This window comes from Heterodontus francisci, chromosome 9, assembly GCF_036365525.1.
Source record: "Heterodontus francisci isolate sHetFra1 chromosome 9, sHetFra1.hap1, whole genome shotgun sequence".
NCBI classification, from domain to species: Eukaryota; Metazoa; Chordata; class Chondrichthyes; order Heterodontiformes; family Heterodontidae; genus Heterodontus; species Heterodontus francisci.
Genome location: NC_090379.1, coordinates 51,795,714 through 51,822,916, shown reverse-complemented (window position 1 = coordinate 51,822,916; position 27,203 = coordinate 51,795,714). Strand labels below are relative to the sequence as shown.

The 27,203-nt window shown below is 40.5% G+C and overlaps 1 protein-coding gene across 4 annotated transcripts in view; it reads right to left on the bottom strand.

Moving 5' to 3' along the window:
* The window catches only part of LOC137373752 (centrosomal protein of 170 kDa protein B-like), a 127,897-nt gene extending 107,319 nt beyond the window's left edge, over window positions 1-20,578 (bottom strand). For 2 of the 4 annotated variants that reach the window (XM_068039053.1, XM_068039055.1), the window contains exons 1-6: window positions 20,265-20,450; window positions 18,616-18,759; window positions 12,054-12,143; window positions 9,702-9,780; window positions 6,208-6,266; window positions 5,973-6,123 (exon numbers count right to left, since the gene is read on the bottom strand). In XM_068039053.1, the coding sequence (XP_067895154.1) occupies window positions 5,973-6,123; window positions 6,208-6,266; window positions 9,702-9,780; window positions 12,054-12,143; window positions 18,616-18,720 (484 nt within the window). In that variant the 5' untranslated portion in view covers window positions 18,721-18,759; window positions 20,265-20,450. Of the gene's footprint in view, window positions 1-5,972; window positions 6,124-6,207; window positions 6,267-9,701; window positions 9,781-12,053; window positions 12,144-18,615; window positions 18,760-20,264; window positions 20,455-20,503 lie in introns of those variants that run through there. The other 2 variants (XM_068039054.1, XM_068039056.1) reach the window with 2 other exon arrangements.
* Between the last annotated feature and the right edge of the window lie 6,625 nt (window positions 20,579-27,203).

The following is a 27,203-nucleotide window of genomic DNA, read 5'->3' as shown; positions in this document are numbered from 1 at the left end:
CAAAGCCTGCTCACCTACATTAAAACAGTGACTACCCTTCAAAAGTATTTCATTGGTTGTAAAGCACTTTGAGATGTCCGGCGGTCGTGAAAGGCGCTATATAAATGCAAGTCTTTCTTTCACCATCTATACTGCACAAGTCAGGAGTGTGATGGAATACTCTCCACTTGCCTGGATGAGTGCAGCTCCAACAACACTCAAGAAGCTCAACATCGAGGGCCGAGGGCCTGTACTGCGCTGTAACGTTCCATGTTCTAACACCATCCAAGATAAAACAACCCATTTGATTGGCACCTCATCCACCATAAAAATTTACTCCCTCCAGCACCTAGTGGCAGCAGTGTGTACCATCTACAAGATGCACTGCAACTACTCGTCAGGGCTCCTTCAACAGCACCCTTCAAACCCGCGACCTCTACCACCTAGAAGGACAAGGCAGCTGACACATGGGAACACCATCACCTGCAAGGTCCCCTGCAAGTCACACACCATCCTGACTTGGAACTGTATTACCGTTCCTTCACTGTCACTGGGTCAAAATCCTTGAACTCCCTCCCTAACAGCACTGTAGGTGGGACCTGATATTTTACATCTCAGAGTGTTGAGAGAGGTAGCTATATAGATAGTGGATGCATTGGTGATCATCCTCCAAAATTCTACAGATTCTGGTACGGTTCCTGCAGGTTGGAAGGTAGCAAATGTCACCCCACGATTTAAGGGAGGGAGAGAGAAAACAGGGAACTACAGATCTGTTAGCCTTACATCAGTGGTAGGGAAAATGCTAGTATCTATTCTAAAGGATGTGAAAATTGACACTTGGATAACAATGATCTGATTGGGCACAGTCAACATGGATTTATGAATGGGAAATCATGTTTGACGAAACTGTTGGAGATTTTTGAGGATGTTACTAACAAAATTGATAAAGGGAATTGGTGGATGTAACATATTTGGATTTTCAGAAGGCTTTTGATAAAATCCCCCACAGGAGGTTGGTTAGCAAAATTAAAGCACATGGGATAGGAGGTAATGTACTGGCATGGATTAAGGATTGGTTAACAGGCAGAAAACAAGAGAGTAGGAATAAACGGGTCAGTCTCACGTTGGCAGGCTGTGACTAGTAGGGTAACGCAAGGATCAGTACTTGGGCCCCAGCTGTTCATAATACATATCAATGATTTGGATGTGGCAACCATCCAAGTTCACGGATGACACAAAGCTAGGTGGGAATGTTTGTTCTGAGGAAGCTGCAAAGCGGCTTCAAGGGGATTTGGACAGATTTAGTGAGTGGGCAAGAACATGGCAGATGGAATATAATGTGGAAAAATGTGAGGTTATCCACTTTGGCAGGAGGAACAGACGTGCAGAGTATTTCTTAAATGGTAAGAGATTAGAAAGTGTAGATGTACAAAGAGACCCGAGTGTCTTCGTTAATAAGTCACTGAAAGATAACATGCAGGTGCAGAAAGCAATTAGGAAAGATAATTGTATGTTAGCCTTATCGCAAAAGGATTCGAGTACAGGAGTAGTGAAGTCTTGCTTCAATTGTATAGAACTTTGGTTAGACTGCACCTGGAGCACTGCGTGCGGTTTTGGTCCCCTTACCTGAGAAAGGAAATTATTACCATACAGGGAGTGCAATGAAGATTCACCAGACTTGTTCCCGGGATGGCAGGACTGTCCAATGAAGATAGATTGGGGAAACTGGGCCTGTATTCTCTAAAGTTTCGAAGAATGAGAGGTGATCTCATTGAAAGCTATAAAATACTTAAAGGGATAGACAGGGTAGATGCAGGTAAGATATTTCCCCTGGTTGGGGAGTCTAGAACCAGGGCACACAATTTCAAAATAAGGGGGAAGCCACTTAGGATAGAGATGAGGAGAAATTTCTTTACTCAGAGGGTTGTGAATCTTTGGAATTCTCTACCCCAGAGGGCTCTGGAAGCTCAATCATTGAGCATGTTTAAAGTAGAGACTGACAGATTTCCAAATACCAATGACATAAAGGGATATGGGGATGGTGCGGGAAAAACGCATTGAAGTGGATGATCAGCCATGATCGTACTGAATGGCGGAGCAGGCTTGATGGGCTGAATGGTCTACTCCTGCCCCTATGTTTCCATACACCACATGAATCATTACCACCTTCTCAAGGGCAATTAAGGATGGGCAATAAATGCTATCCTTGCCAGTGATGCTTGCATCCCAAGAACGAATATAAATAAAAACCTTCAACAGTGCTGGAGTGATAGCCGAGATTTTGTGCTCAAGTATTGCAGTGAGACTTGAACCCAGAACTTTTGTCTCAGAGGCAAGAGTGCTACCAATTGAGCCACAGTTGACACACAAACACCTCAGAAGCTGGTACTGTTTACATCTAATTCTAGCTTGCAATGATCTTCTCTAGAGACAATGCTGGATCCTAAGAATTCTAATGAAAGGTTATCGACCTGAAAAGGTAACTCTGCTTCCCTCTCCACAAATGCTGTTTAACCTGCTGAGTATTTTCAGCATTTTCAGTTTTTTATTCCCATTTACAAGTGCATCTCTTTTTCATACTTTTCCTTATTTCTGCTTTTAAAAGCTAGGACAAAAGCATCCCTTTTTTAAATTGAGAGAGAAAATAAAAACATTATCTCAGGCAATCACTCTTCATGAAGGCTGGAGTTTCTAAACTATGCTAATATACTTCGGCGCTTTGCATTCAGAATGCCTATCAATAAACTTGAATATCATTGACCTGAAATGTTGGGCGGAGATTTATGAGTGAAACGCAAATCGTGGTGGCGCACTCTCATCTCGGCGGTCCGCTCACGCAGATGCGCTGCTGAGCCCCCTCGATATTTCATGCAGGTCTCATTTAAATGGAGGGGGTGGAGCTGCCGCCCCCTCTACGTCATCGGGGGCGGCTGCTCCATCCCCAGCAGCGGCATCTGGCACCGGTGCCATTTTTAAAGGGCTTCAAGCCCTTAGAAGAAATTTTAATTTTTTAAGTTACATTGTGGCGTATAGTTTGTAAAAAATTTAAATAAATGCTGAAGGCCCTTTCCTACCAACCTCCCCCACATCAATGTTTGTTTTCGGGTCAACATCACCAAAATTAACTTTATTCCCACCCTGAACTTTCCATCCCAACCTTGTAACATTTGTCCTTCAAATCCTTCCCACCATCCCCTCAACCAATACAAAGTGTTTTCCCCACTTCCTGCACTGATACTCGCACTGCTCCCCCTCCCCACCAGTGTCACGCCTCAGAACGGAGTTCTGAAGGCACGGGAGTGACGGCCAGCAGCCGGAATATTGGCGTGGGACGGCCACTGGGACAAGGTCTTAAGTTCATTTGCATCTCTTAAAACTTAATTTTATTAAAATGAAGGCCCCGCCACCGATCAGCAGGGGACCGCACCAAGGCCTCGCCACCGCCGATAAAATAGGGTGGGGCCTTCTCGGCGTTGGACGTTCTGGTGGGCCTCACCCGGAAGAATTTTTTGGGCTTCCCCACCATGACCCCTGACGCCAGAGGGATCATAAAATTCAGCTCGTTAACTCAGTTCGACTCTACCGAGATGCTGCCGGACCTGCTGCATGTTTTCCAGCATTTTCTGTTTTGTTTTCAGATTTGCAATATTCAATGTTTTGCTTCTGTATGACATTTTGACCACCAGTTTATGGGAGACGGAGGAAAAGTGGAGACAGCATTAGACATAAATATTTAGTACTAATTATTTCATATTTCTGGAACTTCTTTGCACTTGCTGAGACACAAGATAGCTAAAAAAAAAATTGAAGTCACGATTATTTTTGAATAATTTAAAACCAAACAGGAAGAATACGGTAGTTCTCCAAAGAGTTAAAAAGTAGTAAAGTTAGTGCAAGGTCAAAAATTATTTTGTTAATTTTACTGTCTTAGTGTTAATCGGCAATATCTTTTGTAGGAGGGAAAGTTAAACTAGTAGTTTTGTCAGAATGCCTAGATCAGCAACTCCAAAGCACACTCCTACATGTTAAAATTAAAACCAGCAGTCAGAACAGAGATGCCTTTATATTCTAATCTTAGAATGGGCACTATAGCAGCAAGGACATTATAACCTTAGGATAATTAAGCTGTCAGACCTGTTTTTCCAACTATTTACTCATACACATTTTTCAAGAACTATTGCATGCCTTGCAATGCTGTCAGTGAAGAGATAAGTGTATTTGGGAACTAGATATTTCTTTCAATCTAAGATCAAATGCCCACTTTGAGTATAAAGGTTATCCAAATGAAGTGTTAAATAATGAGAGGAACCCAGGTACAAGATTAGTTTTGAGAAGAGCAGGAAGTTTTCCATTAGTTTTAAATCTGTGTAAATATTACTTATGAAATGTAATGCTAACTAATAAATTTTAACCAACACTCCATACCTTTCTGTTTCATATGCAATCAAGAAGCTCATCTGGGTACGAATGTGGCATTTAACCAAATTTTTCTAAACAGAAGGCAGAGACTGAGCAGCAATTTCTGGATCTCTTCCACAACACCAAATCAGAAACCAACAGAAAAAAAAGGAAGCTGATGGCTACCTCATGGTTCAGTTTTTGTTTATACTACAGAATTGATTCAGCTATAATGGAATACTTTGGCACCAGAACAACTGTGGAACAGTTGCTTAAAGATCATGCCCATCATTCTGGCTGTCGGCCTTCCCCAATGTTAGGAAGCAATGTTAAAATTGAATTGCTGGCATGTATGGGTGGGCTGAGAGCTCAGTCTGTCTGTGGCTAGAATAAAATGTTCTCTCCATCCAAATACAGCTGCAATATCAATGGGCTATCACATACTTCATGAAGACACATAATGCAGTGCTTAGTCTGTGAACAGGACTTTTGCTTGTACCCAGTTTATGTTACAAAATTGTTTCCAACAATATGTGCTGGCTTCCCAAGTGCCAGATTTGCCTATTTTTATTGCATCAACACTAGTACGACAATGAATGTGAAAGATTTGTAAACGCAGAAGATTTGTCCATGACAGTTGCACCAAAATTACAAATGTAACAAAAAACAAATGCAGGCGTACAAATTTTCTTTCTTCATGACTGAGGAGTTTTGGTTCCATTGTTACTCCACTTAACACAATACTCTATGTTGATGTAAATTCATATAAGTACATCCCAACAGAATGGAAGGGGAGTGGTTGGTGGTGGAGTGGGAGGGCGGGGGGATCTGGTACGGGCAAACTCAGGCCAGCCATATTTCCAGGGTGGTGGGGGGAAATTAGCCAGGCTACATTGGGCTGATGAATGCATTCAGCAGCTGTGGTGGGAAGGAAGGGAGATGAGATCAAGGAGGATCCAAAGCAGGAAAGGTTCCCATATTACAAGGTTGCTCGATAAAGGCAGGCCCTTATTTCTCTGATCAAGAATTCCAAACTTAAGAGATTCGGGCACAGAAAAAACATTTATACTACATTAAGGGGCGGTCTGTGATTTCTGCAGCAGGAACGCACTAAGGGAACCCTAAAGATGTTTTACATACTGATGGCTGGCTCCTTCCTCCTTTTCAGGCTATAAGGAGGTTTAAAGAGGCAGCATTCCTAAAGCCTTAAGAGATTCATTTTACATAAAGGTTTATTCTGCACTGCCACCCAGTGAATTGGTAATGCAGCTGCATGCTGACGAATATGTAGACTCTGAGGGTCAAACTACAGCTTCAGGGAGCTACTGTTACATGACAGGTCCTTTATTATAAATAAGAATCACAATTCCAACAAGAGACATAACAGGCACTGCAGGTAAAGTTTGACACTTAAAATGGGATTTCCCATTGACAAGGTCTGATATAGTTTCCAATGTATTTTGAGATGGAATGTTGCGACCTACTCAGTAGTTTTAATGTAATCGATGTAATATTCCTGCATCAACAACCACTCAATAAAGAGAATGGTGACATATACCATCCATTGCAATATATTATCAAAGCATAATAAATACCTGTAGCTCCTTTCTTCTCAACTTTTTCGAGATTTTGTCTGGATGACTCCAATTTTGTCCCTGACTGGTCAAGAGCCATATCAGATTGTTCGATCTTCTTATCTTCTGCTGCTCTCACATGTATTTGAAACTGACTGGTGTATTTCTCATGCTGACAAAGCACAATAGAAACACAAGGTGAGGCAGCTTTTTTCCCCAAATTTCTTTAAATTGACAGTAGCCAAGCTCCACTTACCTTTAGGGCCTCTTCAGGAACAGTGTGTGTACTTTTTTCCAATATATACATGTTGGAATGTGAAGATTTTGTTAAGAAAATAATGAAAACTTTTCAAGGATGGGTTTAATTCAAAATCAATTAAATTTGATTAAATCTAGCTCCTGGTAGCCAAAAATTAATTCTAGAAACACATCCCCCGCAAATCTATGGTCTGTTGGCAAATTAGAGACTGATTGCATTGAAAGATATGAACCAAATATGGATATGGCTATTCTCCCAAACAAGTCTACAGGGCTTTAGAAGTCTTCTCCTCCAGCCTCCCAGGGGAAAAGTAAAAAAAAAGATAATGGGCCAGAAATCATTGCAATGGAGGGTTTGGCAGTGAATGACATTAATTGGAGTTATACTCACCATTGACATTGCACTATATTTGTGTCACACTGATCTGATAATGGTGCAGCAATGTCAATGCTACATCTGGGACCTTGCAACTATCAAATAAGGCTCATCTTCTTGACCAATGAAAGGAAAATATAAAGAAAGAAACAGAGTGAAAAACAGAAAGGAATAGGGTGAATTAGAATCAAACAAAATATATAGATAGAAAGAGAAGGAAAGAGAATGGAGTAAGAAAGGGGGGGAAAACTAATGCCATGGGGTATTTCATGCATATGCACCATAATTTCCTTTTGAGGTTTCCTTTATTCTCTATTTGAAGCATTAAAAGTTTCCTGAGATTCAAAAACCATAAATGTGATATTTACCAACAAAATGTTTTTCTTAAATAAAATGCATTTCTCAGAAACCTAATTTAAAATGACTGCATTGAAAAGACAGAAACATTGAGAGGAAGAGTAAAAATATATGTTCTAGTATTTCATATAACCTCATAAGCCACAGAAATGAGAAACAAGTTGTAAAGCAAAGACATTAACAATACAAATCTACAAATAAAAGCAAGTGTGGAAGTCAGTTCAGATGCAAATCCAAAAATTACACTATTTTGTTTTACTTTTAAGTAATTTAACATGAGATTGCACTCTGGGACATAACTATATTACAGTGATATGCTTCAGATCAGATCAGGCTCCAGTTAAAAAGGTATTTATTCAAATACATCAAATCACTGGGTTTTCTTTCACTTTCCTGTGAACAAAGACTATCCAACAGCACCAGAGCTCAGTCACATAAAAGACATTTCCATTATTGCTTCCTGAAGCCACATAAATCATTCATGTAGATTTGAAAATCTGTACCTCACTGACACACATTTCAATAAGATGAATAGCAGTTTTCAGTATTACCCTGCTACCCCCACAAACCTCAAATCTCCCAAGCTGTCACTAACATTTGAAAAACGAGTAAATGAACCCTTCCGCATTGAGTAATTTTCCTACATCAACACCTTGAAGACCTCAACCAGCTCACCTCAAAGTCTTGAAAATGACAATTCTCACAACCTTTTTTCAGAAACATAGGGCTCTGATATTTAAATATCTGGCTGATTGTTTCTCTGTATAGAAGCAATTAGTGCTGCAGAGTCTGACCAATCCCTCATTCAAGACCTATATAATCTCTATTGATTTGCATGCCTTCCCTCTGATTATGCACCTAATTTGCATGTTTTTATTGTAGCCAAGCACTAAATGAACAATTTCACAGATGTTCATGCTCAGACTGTCTTTAAAGTCAGTCAATGCATTTGTAATCGAGGTTGAAATGAAGAGGGCACATTTCACCTTAAGTTTCACATTCTGCAAGTACGAGGGTAGAATTTCCATGGAGATTCTCCTGATCTGTTGGCAGAAACAGCCTTTGTTCCATAGCTGCAATGACTTAGTTATGTAGTTGTCACTGCAAACACAAACCAACAGAAAGAGCCTGTACTGTAATCAAAAATTATTCCATTGGAAAAATAATCAATTATAGGATTTCAACTGCTGCTGGAGGACTATCAATTCGGTGAAAGACGCCCTTTGGTCTGCCCGAAACTTGCTGGTCTTCCAGCGCAAAGAGTTGTCCACCACCGAATGTTGCAGACTGGCACATTCCAAGGTCCAGGACTACGTGCTGAGGGACGCACTAAAGCTTGGGGCAGCTGCAGCAAAGGCTCAATGGGGAAAGACCACAGTGTAAGGTTCCCCCACCAAGCTGGACTGAGGGGCTGGAACCATGGGAAACCCCTCGAACTGTATCGTTAATATTCTCAATTGCTGTAAATGTAAAACTGTAATTGACATGACAATTGTGAAACGGAAGGGTTGGGAAGAAACTCATGACAGTATTGAAGGAAACTGATCTCCCTTGCAATGTTTGTATTTTTTGGTGCTGTTTGGAAACTGTTTGGCAATGTAATTTTTACAGATTTTTATGAATAAAGTATATTTTGGAAATTTAAAAAAACTGGATGATTCTCAATTGCTGTAAATGTAAAACTGTAATTGACATGACAATTGTGAAACAGAAGGGTTGGGAAGAAACTCATGACAGTATTGAAAGAAACTGATCTCTTTTGCAATGTTTGTATTTTTTGGTGTGGTTTGGAAACTGTTTGGCAATGTAATTTTTACAGATTTTTATGAATAAAGTATATTTTGGAAATAAAAAAAAAAATTATAGGATTTCAACTGCTGCTGGAGGACTATCAATTCGGTGAAAGACGCCCTTTGGTCTGCCCGAAACTTGCTGGTCTTCCAGCGCAAAGAGTTGTCCACCACCGAATGTTGCAGACTGGCACATTCCAAGGTCCAGGACTACGTGCTGAGGGACGCACTAAAGCTTGGGGCAGCCGCAGCAAAGGCTCAATGGGGAAAGACCACAGTGTAAGGTTCCCCCACCAAGCTGGACTGAGGGGCTGGAACCATGGGAAGCCCCTCGTACTGTATCGTTAATATTCTCAATTGCTGTAAATGTAAAACTGTAATTGACATGACAATTGTGAAACGGAAGGGTTGGGAAGAAACTCATGACATTATTGAAAGAAACTGATCTCTTTTGCAATGTTTGTATTTTTTCGCGCTGTTTGGAAACTGTTTGGCAATGTAATTTTTACAGATTTTTATGAATAAAGTATATTTTGGAAATAAAAAAAAAAATTTCCCTATCAGATATGTAATTACATGCCACTTGCACAAACATGGTGCCTCAAAAATTAGTTACAAGTAAAATTACCCATATGTTAATAAGGTAAAGACATAATGCAAAAGGAAAAGATAAGCATGGTAAACAAACAATACAAGGAAAACATTCAGATTTGGAACCAAATACTAGAATATTCTACAATGATCCTAAAACACTGTAGAGATCAAAGTACTCCATATTAGAAACTAAAGAATGATATCTAATATAAAAGGGTGAATCTTTTCTCCATTAAACAGTATTTTACATTGTTCCTGCAAGTTTCACTTCCATCATTTGGCAAGGGATTGATTTATAAACATCAAAAGGACACAGCATTATTATAAACACAGTAAAGGCTACAAATGAATCATGAGATTAAAATGAAAGGATATCATATCCAAAACGAATAGTGTCATTCACTTTTAGTGTTATGTACATCTGGTCAGGAATCCTTACATCATTCACAAATGTCTGCAGGAAGAGAAATGCAGGTATAAAATTATAAGTGCATTGGAAGTTTTCAAATTCAGAGAAGTTCAGCCACTTCTAACCTGTTCAGTTAATCAAAATAAACAATGATTTTTTAAAAATTGATTAATGTTTCCATTTTAAAAGTGTTACGAATGCTGCACTTTTTAGTATGGCTACATTTTAAAAACTATGATCTTTAATGTAGTGTAAAGTGAACATTTGGAGGAGAAAGTGACCTCACAATAATTCTGCCCAGAGACAAGCCAGGAGTCTTTTTTTTTACATTAGAACATTACAGCGCAGTACAGGCCCTTCGGCCCTCGATGTTGCGCCGATCATCTGACCTACACTATTCCATTTTCATCCATATGTCTATCCAATGACCACTTAAATGCCCTTAAAGTTGGCGAGTCTACTACTGTTGCAGGCAGGGCGTTCCACGCCCCTACTACTCTCTGCGTAAAGAAACTACCTCTGACATCTGTCCTATATCTTTCACCCCTCAACTTAAAGCTATGTCCCCTCGTGTTTGCCATCATCATCCGAGGAAAAAGACTCTCACTATCCACCCTATCTAACCCTCTGATTATCTTGTATGTCTCTTAGTTACCATAAAAATAAGGAGCCCAGATCAAAGATCCTTTTGAAAGCAGGGTGCAAGGTTATAACACCTAAAGGACAATGGGTTTCACTCTCCCAGACTCACAAGTTGTAAGCAGGGAGGCAGGGGCACGAAAATGCAAATTTGAGATGTAATTTTTAACACCTGAAAACAAAGGGAGGCCCAGATGTATTGTCATGGTTGGATTTATGGGGTTGCATTTTAAAAGCCCAACCTCGAAATAGGATTCTGGAGGAAAAATTTGCAGCCTGCACACATGGGGTTCACATCGCAGAGCCGCTGCGATTCCAAACACGGCGGCTCATTAGCATGGCCAGGGTGGGACAGCTGTCCTCGGCGTCTGGTGCCAATGCGCAAGTGCTGTTTTTATAGGGCTTACAGCCCTAAATGACCATTTGAATTTTTAAAGGAAAATTACATCTCATTATTAAAAGTGATTGAAAACTTTTTGCCAATCCCCCTCTCCCACCCCCACAGCAGCTTCACATTAAATTCACTGCCCGCTCAACCCCCAAAATACTTGCCTTGACGAAGTGACCTTCCACCCCCTAAGTTCAGAAACTTTAACCCTCAATCCCTTCCCATCACCCTCCCAACCAATCCGAGGAGTTTAACCCCACTCCTCCCCCCCCAACCCCCGCACTGAGAAAAGTTCCTCCTCCCCCCTCCCCACAGGAATCGCGCCTTGTTTCCCCGAACGGGTATTCAAAGCAGCAGTATTGCAGGCCGCCAGAATGAAGATCAGAACCTGCTCTCAGAATCGCTGCAGCCGGCATGTTGATAAAAAGGTAAGTATCCATTTGCATATTTTAATGCAGGTCCTGTTGCCAAGCAGCAGGGGGCCGCCATGAGGCCTCGCCGCCGTGATCAGTACAGGCCCTGCTGGCATCAGGGTCAGTGGAGGGCCTCATCCGTTGCAATCTACATTTCCCCCTGCCACCATTCCTTGCATCGGAGAGCCTTTAAAATCCAGCCCATGGTGTCTGAGAATTATAAAAGGCAAACAACTATTGATCTGGATAAATTCAACAGGCTTTCCCAAGTCTGGAAGCTGAAAAGAAGAAAAGCAAGCAGAGCTGTACAGCCAAAGCAGAGAAACATCTGCTCTCAGATCACTGATACAGCAAAAAGCTGCTAAGATTTGAAAGTTAAGGTTTGCAAAGGAAAAAAGACCAACGGGGTCACCAGAGGTTGCCTTATTAACGTAAATTCTGTCCAATGTGCTCGGAAAAAGTGAGCCACGAGGACTTTGGCTTTGACAAGGACTGGGAGATCCAGCTCAATGCAACCGGGAGGAGCTTGGGACTTTTATCTGCAAGGATACCTTTTTGATGAGAACACTGTAATGTGTAAATGTGATGTGGGGTTATGGTAAAAGTCATAATATGTGAAATTTTGTTGTGTAATTCTTTAAATCGGTCTGGGGACTTCATATCTCTTGTTTTAAAGTTAACAGTCTCTACTGAGGTCCTAACAAAAGAAATACAAACTGTAGTTACTAGTATCATGTTAGTTTCTGAATTAACAGCATCTGCTTATAATGGTACAAAAATAAATCTAGGCAAATGAAACATTTTTCTGACCCAGTGAACTGTATTAACATGAAAATGTGTATAGTGTGAAACAGTAGCTTTATTGTTTCTCTACATACCCCATTCAGACTTCCAAGGTCCTTTACCCGGTGCTCATCTGTAGCTGTGTCATAGTTGATAACTGCGTGCTGCTTGTCTACACTGCGAGACTAGGAGAATACACATAATGAATTCTAAGCAGGTCAGAAGGAGACAACTGCCTTCAATACAGTGTTAATTGGCTCCAGTCTAACATAGCTACTCTGCTTGGATTATAAGTGTCCACAATCAAAACAGTATAGTACATAGTATGTGCATCTTATGTACAAACAATTCCCTTTTGTTGTGCAGTTGCCAGTTAACACCATGTACTATCCTAGAACCATAAATTACATTAACACTAAACTGCAATATTAAAGTGCAACTGGGATCACTGATTAGCATATTCATTGAATCCAACAATACTCGATTGTTAAATATATTGTTTACACAATGTTGAATGTTAACATGTCAAAAATGAAAACGCAAGCCTTCAGAGGCCAATCAACATTTTCTCTTTACAGGCCAAGGTAAATGAACTTTTTAAGTGGGACCTTTCATCAAAGTCTGAAATGTTAACCATTACTTCCTCTTTCAGGCTGAATGACCTGCCAGCATTTTCTTTGTATATTTTTATCTCCAGCAGTCACACCATTTCTTTTATCTGCAAAACCAAATTCAGTCCAAATTTATAATGGTTTACAGCCAGCCTCCAAGATACAAAGTTATTATTTCCAGTTTAAGTTGTGGTGTAATGATATTTCCAATATGATAGTCATCCAACATTAAGGAAATGCAACTCAAAATTTGGGAGGCCAATGGTTGTGTCAGGGAGCTTTGAAAGTCTAAGATTACAAAAGCTATCCTTTATCAATGACAAGGGCAGCACAGTGGCGCAGTGGTTAGCACCGCAGCCTCACAGCTCCAGCGACCCGGGTTCGGTTCTGGGTACTGCCTATGTGAAGTTTACAAATTCCTCCTGTGACCGCGTGGGTTTCCTCCGTGTGCTCCAGTTTCCACCCACATGCCAAAGACTTGTGGGTTGATAGGTAAATTGGCCATTGTAAGAATTGCCCCTAGTGTAGGTAGGTGGTAGGAGAATTGAGGGAAGGTGGCGATGTGAGAGGGGAAAAATGGGATTAATGTAGGATTAGTATAAATGGGTGGTTGATGGTTGGCGCAGACTTGGTGGGCCGAAGGGCCTGTTTCGGTGCTGTATCACTATGACTCTAGTGTAGTACTGAGGGAGTGCTGCACTGTCAGATGAAACATTAAACCAAGGATCCTTCTGCCCTCACAGGCAGACGTAAAAGATCCCATGACACTATTTCAAAGAAGAGCAGGGGAGTTCTCCTCAGTGTCCTTGCCAATCGTTCTCCCTCATCCAACATATAACAAGTATTAACTGCAAACTATCATATTGCTAATTGTGGGAGCATGCAGTGAGTAAATTATCTGCTGTGTTTCCTCAATTACAGCAGTGCCTCATTGGTTGTAAAGGTTCTCTATAAATACAAGTCTTTCTTTTCCTTTTCTTTCCTTTCTCTTCTTCCCTCTTTCTTTCCCCCTTCTCCTCTGACACCTTCTACTCTCCTTCAAACACCTCACTCAGATCCACTCCTCTCACAAGAGGAATGAGAGAGAATAGTGCAGGGGAGGGGGTGGGGAATGGATAGCCAGATTCCTGGCGGAGGGGGGTAGATAGAGAGAGCAGGGGTAGTGGACAAGAAAGCGTGGTCCAGGGCAAGAGTGAGCGCAGGAGAAAGAAAAGTGGAGGGAGAGGAGAAAAAGAGACAGTGTGGAGGGAGGCAGAGAGATGGGATAGAGTGAGAGTGTGCGTGGAGGGAAGGAGCAAGAGAAAGGGGAACATATAGTTGAGGGTTGAGCAAGAGAAATGGAGGGGGGGGGGGGGAGAAAGAGAGAGAAAGAAAGAGCAGCAATGTGAGAAAATGAGAGAAGTATCTTTTACATTACATCTATTTTCTGAGACCCCAGAAAGGACAGAAACAAAATCAGAATAAGCTGAAAATATGGTTCAAATAATTTCTGTGGAGAGAACATATAGCTGATATTTCAGATTCATACCCTTCTTCAAAACACAGTTTTTATAAACAGTTATCCCAAACTCCTGATCTAATTTCAAGCTATCCCCTAGACCGACTAGAGATAGAATGGCACAAATATTTTGTTAGAAGTTTACCTGCCTTATTATCCACCATTAAATATTGTTTCAAGTAGGCAGTAATCTTAAGAGTCCAATTAAAAATTAAAGGTACAATCTGCATTTTCTCCTTGTTGATATTTTCAATATTTCTGTTGTAAACAAGGAGTGTCTTTGAGACCGGCAGAACGGGCTTGTAGAATTTGCTGCCCAGATGGTGGGGAAAACTTGCAAATATACAACTAAAGCACCCTGCATTGTGTCAGATGTTCCTTCATCATCCTTGCTTCACCTCCCATAGAGAGCCCATGATAAGATCACCTACAATTACTGTTTAAGCTTAAAATATTCAACTCAAGACACAAACCAAAAATAAATTAATGTTAATAATTAACAGTGAGACTCTAAATAGACTATCAATTGTTTTTTGGTGGTGTATGCAATTATTCATGTATATGACAAGTACAAGTGTGAAGCTATCAACAAATGTCCAGAAATTAAAAGAAAAGGAGAGGATAGAACATAAAATGTTAAAAGTATTTCCTGTAGACAAATACTAGGATGTAAAAACACGGTACAAAATTATAAACCAGTATTTTTTTCCTTTTTTTTTATATAAAGGAAAAAGCATTCACATATTACTCTTAGTACAAAAAACCCCACACAATTTGGTGGAGTTTTTTTTTCACTAGAATGGGGTAAAACTTAAGTTGAAGTTACACCAATTGACAGTTACTATAAGATTGTTTTATACCTACTGATAGCTAAAATCTCAAATTGCAGTAGAAGCACCATATTTATTGTGTCTGGCTACAATTCAGACATTGCAGCTTGGAGAAACCTCATCCCTACAAAGCTTTGTGTGCCCAACTAAACTTTGTATTCTTTTCTTTTGGGCCTCCTTATCTCGAGAGACAATGGATACGCGCCTGGAGGTGGTCAGTGGTTTGTGAAGCAGCGCCTGGAGTGGCTATAAAGGCCAATTCTGGAGTGACAGGCTCTTCCACAGGTGCTGCAGAGAAATTTGTTTGTTGGGGCTGTTGCACAGTTGGCTCTCCCCTTGCGCCTCTGTCTTTTTTCCTGCCAACTACTAAGTCTCTTCGACTCGCCACAATTTAGCCCTGTCTTTATGGCTGCCCGCCAGCTCTGGCGAATGCTGGCAACTGACTCCCACGACTTGTGATCAATGTCACACGATTTCATGTCGCGTTTGCAGACGTCTTTATAACGGAGACATGGACGGCCGGTGGGTCTGATACCAGTGGCGAGCTCGCTGTACAATGTGTCTTTGGGGATCCTGCCATCTTCCATGCGGCTCACATGGCCAAGCCATCTCAAGCGCCGCTGACTCAGTAGTGTGTATAAGCTGGGGGTGCAGTAGTGTGTATAAACTTTGTATATTGAGATAGAAACCCATGCTTTGTCAAGTGTAGATGGGTGCATTCAATCAAATAAGCTGTGCTTAAGTTTGTAAAGTACCCAGAATCAGAGATCCAATCAACTCCCAGAAAATTTTTAAAACTTGGCTCGACTACACTGGAATTATACTCCTTATGATGTCAAACTCAAGCACTACAAGTTGGCTTCCCGGGACTTCTTAGAACTCTGCAATCTCGATGGCAGACCTGATTGGAAAGTTTTAAGTCACTTCTGCTTTCCTGAGAATTTGAGACAACTTGGCAGTGGTAGATTAATTACTGCTAAATATACAAACATTTTTGCATCTTTTGGTGCAATTTTTCAATGTAAAAGGATTAGGAATTTGGGTTGTTCTGTATTGCTACTGTTATTTTGACGGTAGTGCTCAGCAAGCTCCACACTAGAAATTAAATCTTACGTGTACATAAAAGCATCATTGTAAAACTGAAATAATTGCTGAACACTACAGCAAAATATCTGATTAAACTGAATTGAATTTAAACTTGGGCCAGGTTTGCTGGACAGCTTTCTCATTTCTAATGTAATGTACCGAGGATTCAACTCTACTGAATATTAATTTATTGATACCAAGTTAAACAATCATTACCTCTGGGTGCTTCTGTAACTTTGATAATTTAATTGTATATTATACTTCACTCCCTTCATGACCAAAAAAACCCAACCAATCTACAAAAAACTGCCAGGCGTCCCAATAAAATTGTGAGCATACCAAAGTACTTGTATTTTTAAGCTTTCAATGAACTTTCTAGTATATGTTTGGTATGGGAATAAGAAACTAAAGCAGATTAAAGTGTGAAGTACAGTTTAGGACTTTGATATCTTCTACTCAAGCATAAGATATGCTTGAATGCATATATTATCACTTAGTATTTTGGATGTATTTTTAATTTGCCTTTAAAATATAATAGTTAATTGGCTTGAGAACGTATATGCTCATCAGAATGACATTTACTTCTGGGACTCAAATCCAATTCAACCCAAACTAAAGGGATTAAAATGTAATGCCTCTCTTTGATGCCTGAAAAAGTCTGCTGTAAGGCAAGTTTGGGCAGTCTCAATCCAGTTCTTAACAGGAGTGACTCAACAGCACCAAACAGCAGTCTCACTCAAAGATCAGAAGGATGGTGGTGTGGGAAATAAAATGTGCTGAGGAGGCTGACATAACTAAGTAGAAAAATCCCAATTCTTAGCACAAATTTCATTCCAACCCTCACTGTAGACTACTAGTGAATATTCCACATTCTTTTACTCTTTGCCATTACTTGGTAAAATATCCAACTAAGTGTACAAACATTATTGCCCACTTGTTTGCTTCACAATGAATTGGTGCATCACAAAAAAACACTGTAGTGCTGTTCATGCAGAACTAGAGAAAATGCTGTTTAATATGGATATGAACATTATGCTATGTAACATACAGTGCATTATTCTGTTGTTTTGCAATTCTGTGTAACTTTGAATGTCCATCTAAGATTACAGGGGGTAGCTTCTGTATCTTTGACTAATTAGCTTCTAATTGAGGCACACCTTTGGGTCAATTTTAGTAATTTTTTTAAAAAGGTGACTCCTAAAGTCAATTAGAAGGTATTCTCTATTGGCGGGAAGTTTCACTGAACTTTGGGAACAATTGGCTTACTTGTTCTTTTTATATTTTGTTTAATAAAAAGACAAGCATGCATGTGATACACCTACATGGAATGACAACATCAGGTGTTTCTCAAGAGCCACTGCACGCTGGAGATGAAAGTTATAACAAACTAAAAACAAATGCTCAAAAATGATTCTTATAATTGACACATTCTACTCTTTGCACTTGATGCTCTTTGTTATAGATGCAAAACAATTTAAAATGTTGGTGCAGCTGCCCCTCTCCAAGAACGTACTAGTTACACAATACATCCAATGTTACAAGAATTCAGAGCAATTACACCTTATGGCCTTAAAGGAACATATACCTACATTCTATTTTACATGGTACACAGTCCTACAAAACAGCACTTACTCTGACTTGCGATTGGCAGAAGAATCATTGTTTTAGTGGACAAAAATGGATTTTGGTCATGTAATCCATATTATGCTCCAAACTGGACTTTTGAGAGGAAATTTTTACTCTCCTTGTAACCTCATATTTAACTGGCATGAGGTTTCTTGATGCCAATAGCTGATATGAAAGCGAGCAGAAATATCCCACGATTTATCCCCGTGGAGGCACACACTCAATTACTATGCTGTTTTTGATCTAATTCACTATAATGTATGGTGTGGGGGTGGGGAGGCGATGTGCAGTAGCTATGCTCTATTAATGCAGCACAGCAAGCTCATACAACAATTTTACTTTTGGTAGCACAGGCTTCACCATGGTATACAAAGATAAACTAGCATTGATCCCTTATTATTTGACATGCTTACCATAAAAACAAGCAAGAAGAGTTAAAAGTACAATAATCGTTTCTTTTAATTTCAAAACATCTTAGTCACAGGTTCTGTCAAAAGTACTAACATGGGATATGGCCATTCCTTCTCAGCATTCTGGTTGTGCTGATGGCTGCAGTGTGAAAACTATTTGTATATTCATTCAGAAGCATATATTCTCACTTGACATTGTAACATTTAAAAGAACCAGCATTGCACTACAAACTTATTTTATAAAACAGAACTTTAATGTAAACTATAATTTTTATATATGTGCAACATTATGTCTATACCTTTCCCAAAAATGATAAAAAGAGGAGGAAACAAAAGAGGGGAGTCAGGCTAAGCACATGGATGTACATCTTCACAGCACTGAAGACCCAGGAGCAGGTCTCTATCCAGCCTGTGCTCCTGCAACTGAGTGGCACAGGAAAATCCAAAAATGGGACAATTGCAGAAAACAGCTTCACAAATAAAATATTAGTTATTTCTAAATGAGCATAAAATGTGTTGTTTACACAATGTGTTTATTTGTGCTCTCTCTGCAGATTGCTTGTTGCAATAGCCACCTGATGATTAAAATTATTTACCTGAAGCATTAGTTCGCAGTCTTCTCGCCCAACAAAAATCATCTCTTTTGGGAGTCGGTGGCGAGAGCCACAGCTGCTCACCAGGAACCAAGATGTCACACTCATTCTTGATGTCTTAGAACCTAATTTCCACAACTCAACATTCTAAACAAAGAGTAAAATACAACAGATATTAGTAATTTGTCATTTATTTCTTCATGTTTTAAAATAACAACTGAGGCAAAGGGAGAAAGTAGAAACTATTGTTCCTGTGGAATGCAGAAGTAATGAGCAACAGGAACTAATTACAGTTAATGTTTCACTCTAAATATTCTATTATTTACACCATTTACAATAAAACAAAGCTAAATATGCTGCTCAACATGCTAGTATTTAATTATGAAAGTTTTTATAAACGACTAAAAGAAAGCCATGTATTTGTTCTTAAAATTATATTCCAATTGAAACATTTATATAATTGTAACCAGATGTATAATATTTGATATCTGGGAATGATTATACATAGAGCATTCTCTTCCAGGATTTCAGATGACTTAGACTGTAGGGCTTTGAAATAAGATTACAGTCTTGAAATCACTCTCACATTTTCACTCATCCATTGTATATATTTTCAATGTGAGTTTGGTGGGGCTGGGGCAATTTTCAGTACCTTTTTGCAGTAGCTTATGTTGTGGTGAACACTAAATGTTGGGACATTTGTGCTTTAACTATTCCACCGACTACACACAGCACATGCAAGTACTGTATTCGTGGAATTAAAGTAGGTCACCCTCTTCAGTTCCCACCCAGTTTTTTTTTTCTTTCAGTTATTTGCCACATGCAACTAAAATAAAACCAGCCATAGCAGATGGGAAATTGCAGCTCACCACTAAATTATTCAAAGCTCCACAGAAAATGTGATGCGGGCATTTCGTTTTATATTTGTCAAACAAACTTCTCATTCAGGCTGATTTAGATGCTTTTTTTAAAAAAAAAAAGAGTTGAAAATTAAACAAAAATTGAGAAATCTCTCACTGGATGAATATCCCGCAGATATTGCTAATTATTGTTTAAAACCATATTTAAAAGGAAACACATGGCTGGATAAACCTGTAACATGCATGAATTAATATGGAAGAGCCTTCGGCAAATATGATTCTCCCGAGAATGTTACCAAATTGATGTTTCATTCCATACATTAATATATTTTAAAAATCTGAGATGTGCTCATTTCAAAAATACAAAAGAAAAACCCAAACCCTCCTGACAAGCCGCAACACAAGGTGCAATCTGGGGTTCTCGCCTTTTCTGCACGACGATCCTTCATTAAATATTAAAATAATCAGATGTACAAGCAGAACAATAAATGGCCTTTAGCGCTCAGACAATAAGAATAATTAAAATCAGTCGCCAAAAGACACTGCTCCAGACAGGCCGGGCCCCGCACTGACTGCAGGCGGCCTGGCAGACAGGTGATGCTCGATCCCAGGCCGGGGTTGGGGCCGGGGCCGGGGCCGGCCGATTGCCGCTTGCCTGGCACCGGCGAGCGACAGCTGCGCTAGGCCGAACCTGCGACAATCAACAGCGTTGACTGTGAGCGGAGCGGCCCGGCGACAGGGAGCGGAGGCTGGGCGATGGGCGGCGACGGCAGCAGCGGAACAGACTCTCACCTTCACACGAACATCAGCCACAGATACCGCAGCACCAAGATCCGCTCCCACTACCGCCCGCACCAGTGCCACATCCTTCCCCTCCGCTCCCGGCCGCGGCAGCGCAGGTTCCTGACGTCAGCCTGTCCCGCACAGCCAGCACCTGATAGCAACAGCCGGCCCGCACTCACTCACTCACTCAGGGGCTGGCCAGCCCTGGCCCTCACTGCTATAATGCACAGCCTGCACAGAGCATTTACCTGTAAAGTGTCAAGATACAACGCCAGGGAAGTCCAATCCACACAGAGGAGTGCTTGTCCCCAACATTTACTGATGATGCATCAATCTGATTAGTGAGTAAAGTGTATGATGCTGCTCAGGTTGTTGGACTTTACCCTCCAACCAGCGTGTTCATGTACACATAATTACACCGATTAACACCATGCTCAAATACTATTTAGTGAAGACTCCTGAGAATATTTTCGTTCTGCTCAGTGCCCAAAGTTTACATTGGCAATGAAAGAATGTCTGTCCAAAGATATATTTTGTTTGGCAGCGGACGTTACTGTGGTAAGATGTCACACCAATCCCAACTGTTTTTTTTTGCCAAGACAGTGAATGTCAGCATGGTGATATTAAAGATATAAACTAAAAACAAAAAAAAGGCTAACAGTGGAAATCTGCAATCACCACTAAATATAAACGTTCGACCCATCAGCATCTGATAAAATAGGTTAGGTGCGATGCCGTTGACCGTTTTGTCAAAAACTGAATTAGAGCTGGCATCTTTGGGGATTAAGCCAAGTTACTTTTTGGAAATCAGACAAAGATCACGAGGTTGTTGAACGGTGATTGTATTTTCTCCGATCTGTAGAAATACAATACTCTTGTGTTTTATTTTTACAAATTCCATCATTCATTGAATGTATTTGAAACATGAGAATAAAAACTACCAGTTCGACTTGTCTTTCTGCAGGAGTGCTCCAAGTTCGTATATTCTGACTCATGTCCAATACAACCATTGACCAAATTGAACTCGGATAAACTAGAAATGTTACGTCTGTTAGATTGAGTAATTTTGACACTAATCTCCAGAGTATCTTCTATTCATGCTACATATTGGTAACGATTTTTTTTCTGATACACACAAAGGTCACCAGATTACTGTAAATAGTTCATCAGGTGTGCATTATATCGGTGGATATGCGTTTTATATCAAAGTATATCAAAACTTCAAATTCTAATAATAGAATATAGAATCATTTAAATAACTATCCTTAATAAATATTAGATCACAAAGTATGGTATTATAACAATGCCTTCACTGTTATCCCCTATGTGAAATCATTATTCCGACGTGTGTAATAACAATTACAATTCCACAATTTTCTCGTAAGAGCACAAACAAAAAGTATCACACAATACATTGATCTGAAGTATCTTGTTTTGCAAAGAACATTGGTTGCCTTAAAATAAATTCGACTCTGAAATTAAGGTTTCCAAAATGAAAGTGCATATATTACTACTCTGAGGCCACAACTTCAGAATAACATGAAAATTAAACTTTTGGCACAGACTTTGGCTTCACATGTGCTACTCTGCAATCAATGGTATGTCTAGAGACAGGAAGTGCTGGTTCAGAGGCTGATGCAGGCAGATGTCTGTCCTAAAGCAATGCTAAGTAACCATAAGGTGAGCGCAAGAAATTACACTTACCAGTGCCTCAAACCTCGTTGTTAATTTTTTCTTTGTTTTAAAATTGCTCGCCAGTAGCAGACTATAGGAATTACTTATTTTGTGCAACCAGTTTTCTTGTGATGATGTAATGGAAGTTCCACCCTGTTGTGCGTTAAAAAGGGAGCGGCATTCGTCACTAGGAGAGAGTGAGGTGCGTACAGTATTCAAAACTTCAGCAGCGGTTCCCCTTGAGCAAGCATCCAGCTGAAGCTCTCAGCTTTGAGGTCTATGGGTTTACTTTAAAGAAGATTTATTCCAGATCCTTTGAAACAATACTTTTCTGTGTGATGAATCCTTCCGTCAAATGTAGGTGACAGACGGAGAGAAACCAGGAAATTATAGACTTGTTAGTTTAACATCTGCTATGGGGAAATCTATAATTAAGGATCGAGGACCAGAGTTAGTTTACAGTGGTTTTTAGCAGCGCAATCCAGGTGAAATCGACCAAACTAGCGCAAAGAATTGCAGAAACTCAAGCGTGAGGTACATTAAGCACAAATTGAGTTCCTGCGATCTTTCACGCTCGTTTTTAAATCATTTTGCCTGAAGCTGACCACACCCCAGATCAAAATAATGAGGAATGGTGAGTTTCTGTCGATTGCGGCTATACGAGGAGAGTCTTCAAACTGAACTTATTTTATTCAGCCCACCGGCACCAATAGGCATATTTTAAAGATTTGACATATTCAAAAATATTTAATCACTAAAACTGACTTAACATCAATGAAACTAATAAATGATTCAGTATAGTTTTTTTAAAACAATTTTATGTGTTTTAAAATCAGGTTACTTACCGGTGGAGGATTAAGCGCTCATTATTATTTTTGTGATAAACTCATTTTCAACTGTATTAAACTGTACCAGATTACCACTCTTAAATACATCAATGAATATTTTTAATGCAAAGAAAAATCTTCAAACAATTACAATCTATTACATTTAACCGATTGGGCTGGTTCATGGAAGATTTTATGTTTGTAATTATGCAAATGCATTTTAACAGAAACTTGAGCTCTAACCTAATCAGTGCAATTACAAGCAAATTAGAGCCCAAAGCAGAAACTCGACTCCAGAGTGATCAAGCTCTTAAGAGTTCTGCTGATTCTAAAGAGCCAAACTGGATTTGCAACTGGATGGTCATGTCAAGCAAGCCTAACTGATTTTTTTGAGGAAGTAACTAAAGTAATAGACAGGGGAATGTCTGTGGATGTCATTTATATGGATTCCCAGATGGCAATTGAGCAGGAAACATCAAGAGAGGAGTCGGGCAGAAAGAGCCTGGGGGAGAGAGAGAGTTCACTGAGAGCAGTGGGAAACAGCGGGAGAGGAGTGGGACTAACTGCTACCAGTCTAGAGGTTCAAAGCCGGCATTCGGAAATAAATATTGAGGTGTGACATCACAGGGAAACAAGTAGGTTGGCTAGTTATCTAGTATCTAGTATTTCCTAGTTATCTAAACTAGGAAATAAACTGATGTATCATCTTTTTTAAGGTAAGGTTTCTTACTATTAATAAGGTGTATTAAGTATTAGTAAGACTTATCAGTATAAATAAAGTTTATTAACATTAGTAAGGGTTATTAATAGTAGTATGGTTTATTAGTATTGGTAAAGGTTTATTAGCAGTAACAGGTAAAGGAATGGCAGGGCTGCTGCAACCTCTAGACTGCACATCTTATGCTATGTGGCAACTTCAGGATGCTTCTCAGATGCTGGATAAACATACGTGCAGGATGTGTCGTAAGTTGCAGCAGCTTGAACTCCGGGTTTTGGACCTTGAGCAGCAGCTGGTGATACTGCATTCTTGAGGATGAGAGCTTCGTGGATAGCACATTTATAGATGTGGTCACCTTAAAAGTATGCAGGGAGAGACGGAATGGGTGACCATCAGGCAGTCAAGAAGAAACAGGCAGGTCATCGAGGAGACCCCTGAATGTGTCTCACTCTCAAACCGGTATTCAGTTCTGAATACTGAGGAAAATGATGGATCTGGGGAGTGCAGCCAGAGCCAAGGCCATGGTGGCTCAGCTGCACAGGGAGGCACAAAGAAGACTGGATGCTTGATAACAATAGGAGATTCGATAGGGGAACAGACAGGTGTTTCTGTGGCCGCAGAGGTGAAACCAGGATGGTGTGTTGCCTTTCTGGTGCCAGGGTCAAGGATGTCACTGAACAGCTGCAGAGCACCCTGAGGGGGGGAGGGTGAACAACCAGCGGTCATGGTCCACATTGGTACCAGAGGTAGGAAGAGGGGTGTGGTCTTACAGAAAAAGTTTTGTGAGCTAGGTAAGAAATTAGCAAGCAGGACCTCAAAAGTAGTAATCTCTGGATTACACCCAATACCACATGCAAGTGTGTATAGAAATAGGAGGCGAATGCAGATGAATGTGTGGCTAGAAAGATGGTGCAGGAGGGAGGGCTTTAGATTCCTGGGACACTGGGACCAGTTCTGGAGAAGGTGGGACCTGTACAGGCCAGATGGGTTGCATCTGAACAGCGATGGGACAAATGTCCTTGCAGGATGATTTACTAGTGCTATTGGACAGGGTTTAAACTAACTTAGCAGGGGTGTGGGAACCAGGAGGTAATGCCAGAGGGGAATACCAAGGTCCACAGAATGCTGGCAGAGATAGATAGCACTAGAGTAGAGAATAGTAAGTTATTAGGTGTGGTCAGAGTAAGGGAGAAAGTAATAAAGTCTAAATCAGGGTTAATGTGCATGTATGTGAATGCACAGAGTGTTGATAAGATTGGTGAGTTATAGGCACAGATTGACATGTGGAAATATGATGATGTGGCTGTAATGGAGACTTAGCTCAAAGAAGGGCAAGACTGTTTTTTTAAATTATTTTTCATGAAATGTGGGAGTCATTGGCAAGGCCAGCATTTGTTGCTCCTCCCTAGTTTCCCTTCACAACTGAGTGGCTTGCTGGACCATTTCTGAGAGCATTTAAGAGTCAACCACATTGCTGTGGGTCTGGAGTCACATGTAGGCCAGACCAGGTAATGATGGCAGATTTCCTTCCCTAAAGAACATTAGCGAACCAGATGGGTTTTTATGACAATTGACAATGATTTCATGGTCACCATTACTGAGCCGAGCTTTCAATTCCAGATTTATTAATTGAATTTAAATTCCACCAGCTGCCATGATAGGAATTGAACCCATATCCCCAGAATTAGCCTGGGCCTCTGGATTGCTAGTCCAGTAACATTACCACTACACCACTGCTTCCCCTAATTTCTGGATAAAAGGTGTTCAGGAAAGATAGGAAAGGGAAAAAAGGGGGATGGTGTTGGTATTGATTAAGGAGAACACTGCAGTGCTGGAGAAAACGGATGTCCCAGAGAAGTTGAGGACAGAATCTATTTGGCTGGAGCTAAGGAATAAAAAAGGTGCAGTTATGTTGCTTGGTGTGGTCTGTAGCCACCAACTAGTGGGAAGGATGTAGAGGAACAAATTTGCAAGGAAATTACAGAGAGGTGCAAAAATTATAAGGTAGTTATAATGCAGCACTTTAATTATCCAAACATAGACTGGGATTGTAGTAGTGTAAAGGACAGTGAGGAACAAGAGTTCCTAGAGTGTGTTCAGGAAAATTTTCGACAGCAGTATGTTTCCAGTCCAACGAGAAAGGAGGCACTGCTAAACCTTGTTCTTGGGAATGAGGTGGGTCAAGTGAATCAAGTGTCAGTCGGAAAACATTTAGGGGACAGTGATCATTACATCATAAAGTTTAGGCTGACTATGGAAAAGAACAAAGAACAATCCAGAGTAAGAATAATTAATTGGAGGAAAGTCAACTTCAATGTGTTATGAACGGATCTGGGATGAACAAATTGGAGTCAAAGGTTGGCAGGAAAAATGGTAGCTGAACAATGGGCTACCTTCAAAGAGGAGATCGTTCGGGCACAGTATGTTCCCTCAAAGGGGAAAAGTAGGGCAAACAAATCCAGAACAGAGATTAAGATAAAGAAGAAAAAATGTCCTTATGACAGATGCCAAGTAGAGAATACTATTAAGAACCAGGCTGAATATAGAAGTTTCAGAGGGGAAGTGAAAAAAGAAAATAAGAGAAGCAAAGAGAGAGCATGAACGGAGACTGGCAGCTAACATAAAAGGGAATCCCAAAGTTCTCGATATATATATATGAATAGTATATGAATAGTAAAAGGATGGTAAAAGGAGGAGTGGGACCGATTAGGGATCATCAAGGGGATTTGCATATGGAGGCAGAGGATATAGCTGAGGTATTAAATGAATACTTTGCATCAGTCTTTACCAAGGAAGAAGATGTAACCCAGGCTATGGCGAAAGTAAAGGCAATTCAGACACTAGAAGGGTTTAAAATTGATCAGATTGAAATATTGGATAGGCTGTCTGTACTTAAAGTGGATAAGGCACCAGAACCAAATGAGATGCATCCAAGGATACTGAGGGAAGTGAGAGTGGAAATTGTGGAGACACTGGCCATAATTTTTCAGTCTTGCTTAGACTCGGGGGTGGTGCCAGAGGACTGGAAAATTGCAAATGTTACACCCTTGTTCAAAGAAGGGTGTAAAGATAAGCCCAGCAACTACAGGCCAGCCAGTTTAACATCAGTGGTGGGAAACTACTAGAAAGATTAATTTGGGACAAAATTAGTTGTCACATGGACAAATACGGGTTAAGTAAAGAAAGCCAGCATGGATTTTTTAAGAGAGATCATGTTTAACTAACTTGCTGGAGTTTTTTGAGGAGGTAACAGAGAGGGTTGATGAGGGCAATGCAGTTGATTGGTGTACTTGGACTTCCAAAAGGCGCTCGATACAATGCCACACAACAGACCTGTGAGCAATGTTAGAGCTAAAGGCCTGCTCAGGTCGGGTAAAAAGAGCCTGACCCGAACCCAACCGAACCACAGCGGACCCGAGCCCGACCTGGCCCTAGTCCCTCCAATTTTGCCCTGACCCGAGCCCGACCCCGACGCGACCTGACCCAAGCCCGACCTGACCATCACTTTACTTACCTTCCGACTCAGAACCTCCAGGAAGCTGCAGTGTGTGCGTGATGACGTCATAAAGATGTCACTCGCTCACTGAGCAGACTCAGTTTCCCTGCTTGATGTCCTGGACTCCCAGCTCAGGTAAGTTTTTAAATTTTAATACTTACCAGCAGAGCACTTACCGTGTGTGTCTGGCCCAACCTGGACATGGACCTGACCCGACCCAAGCCCGAAAGCCG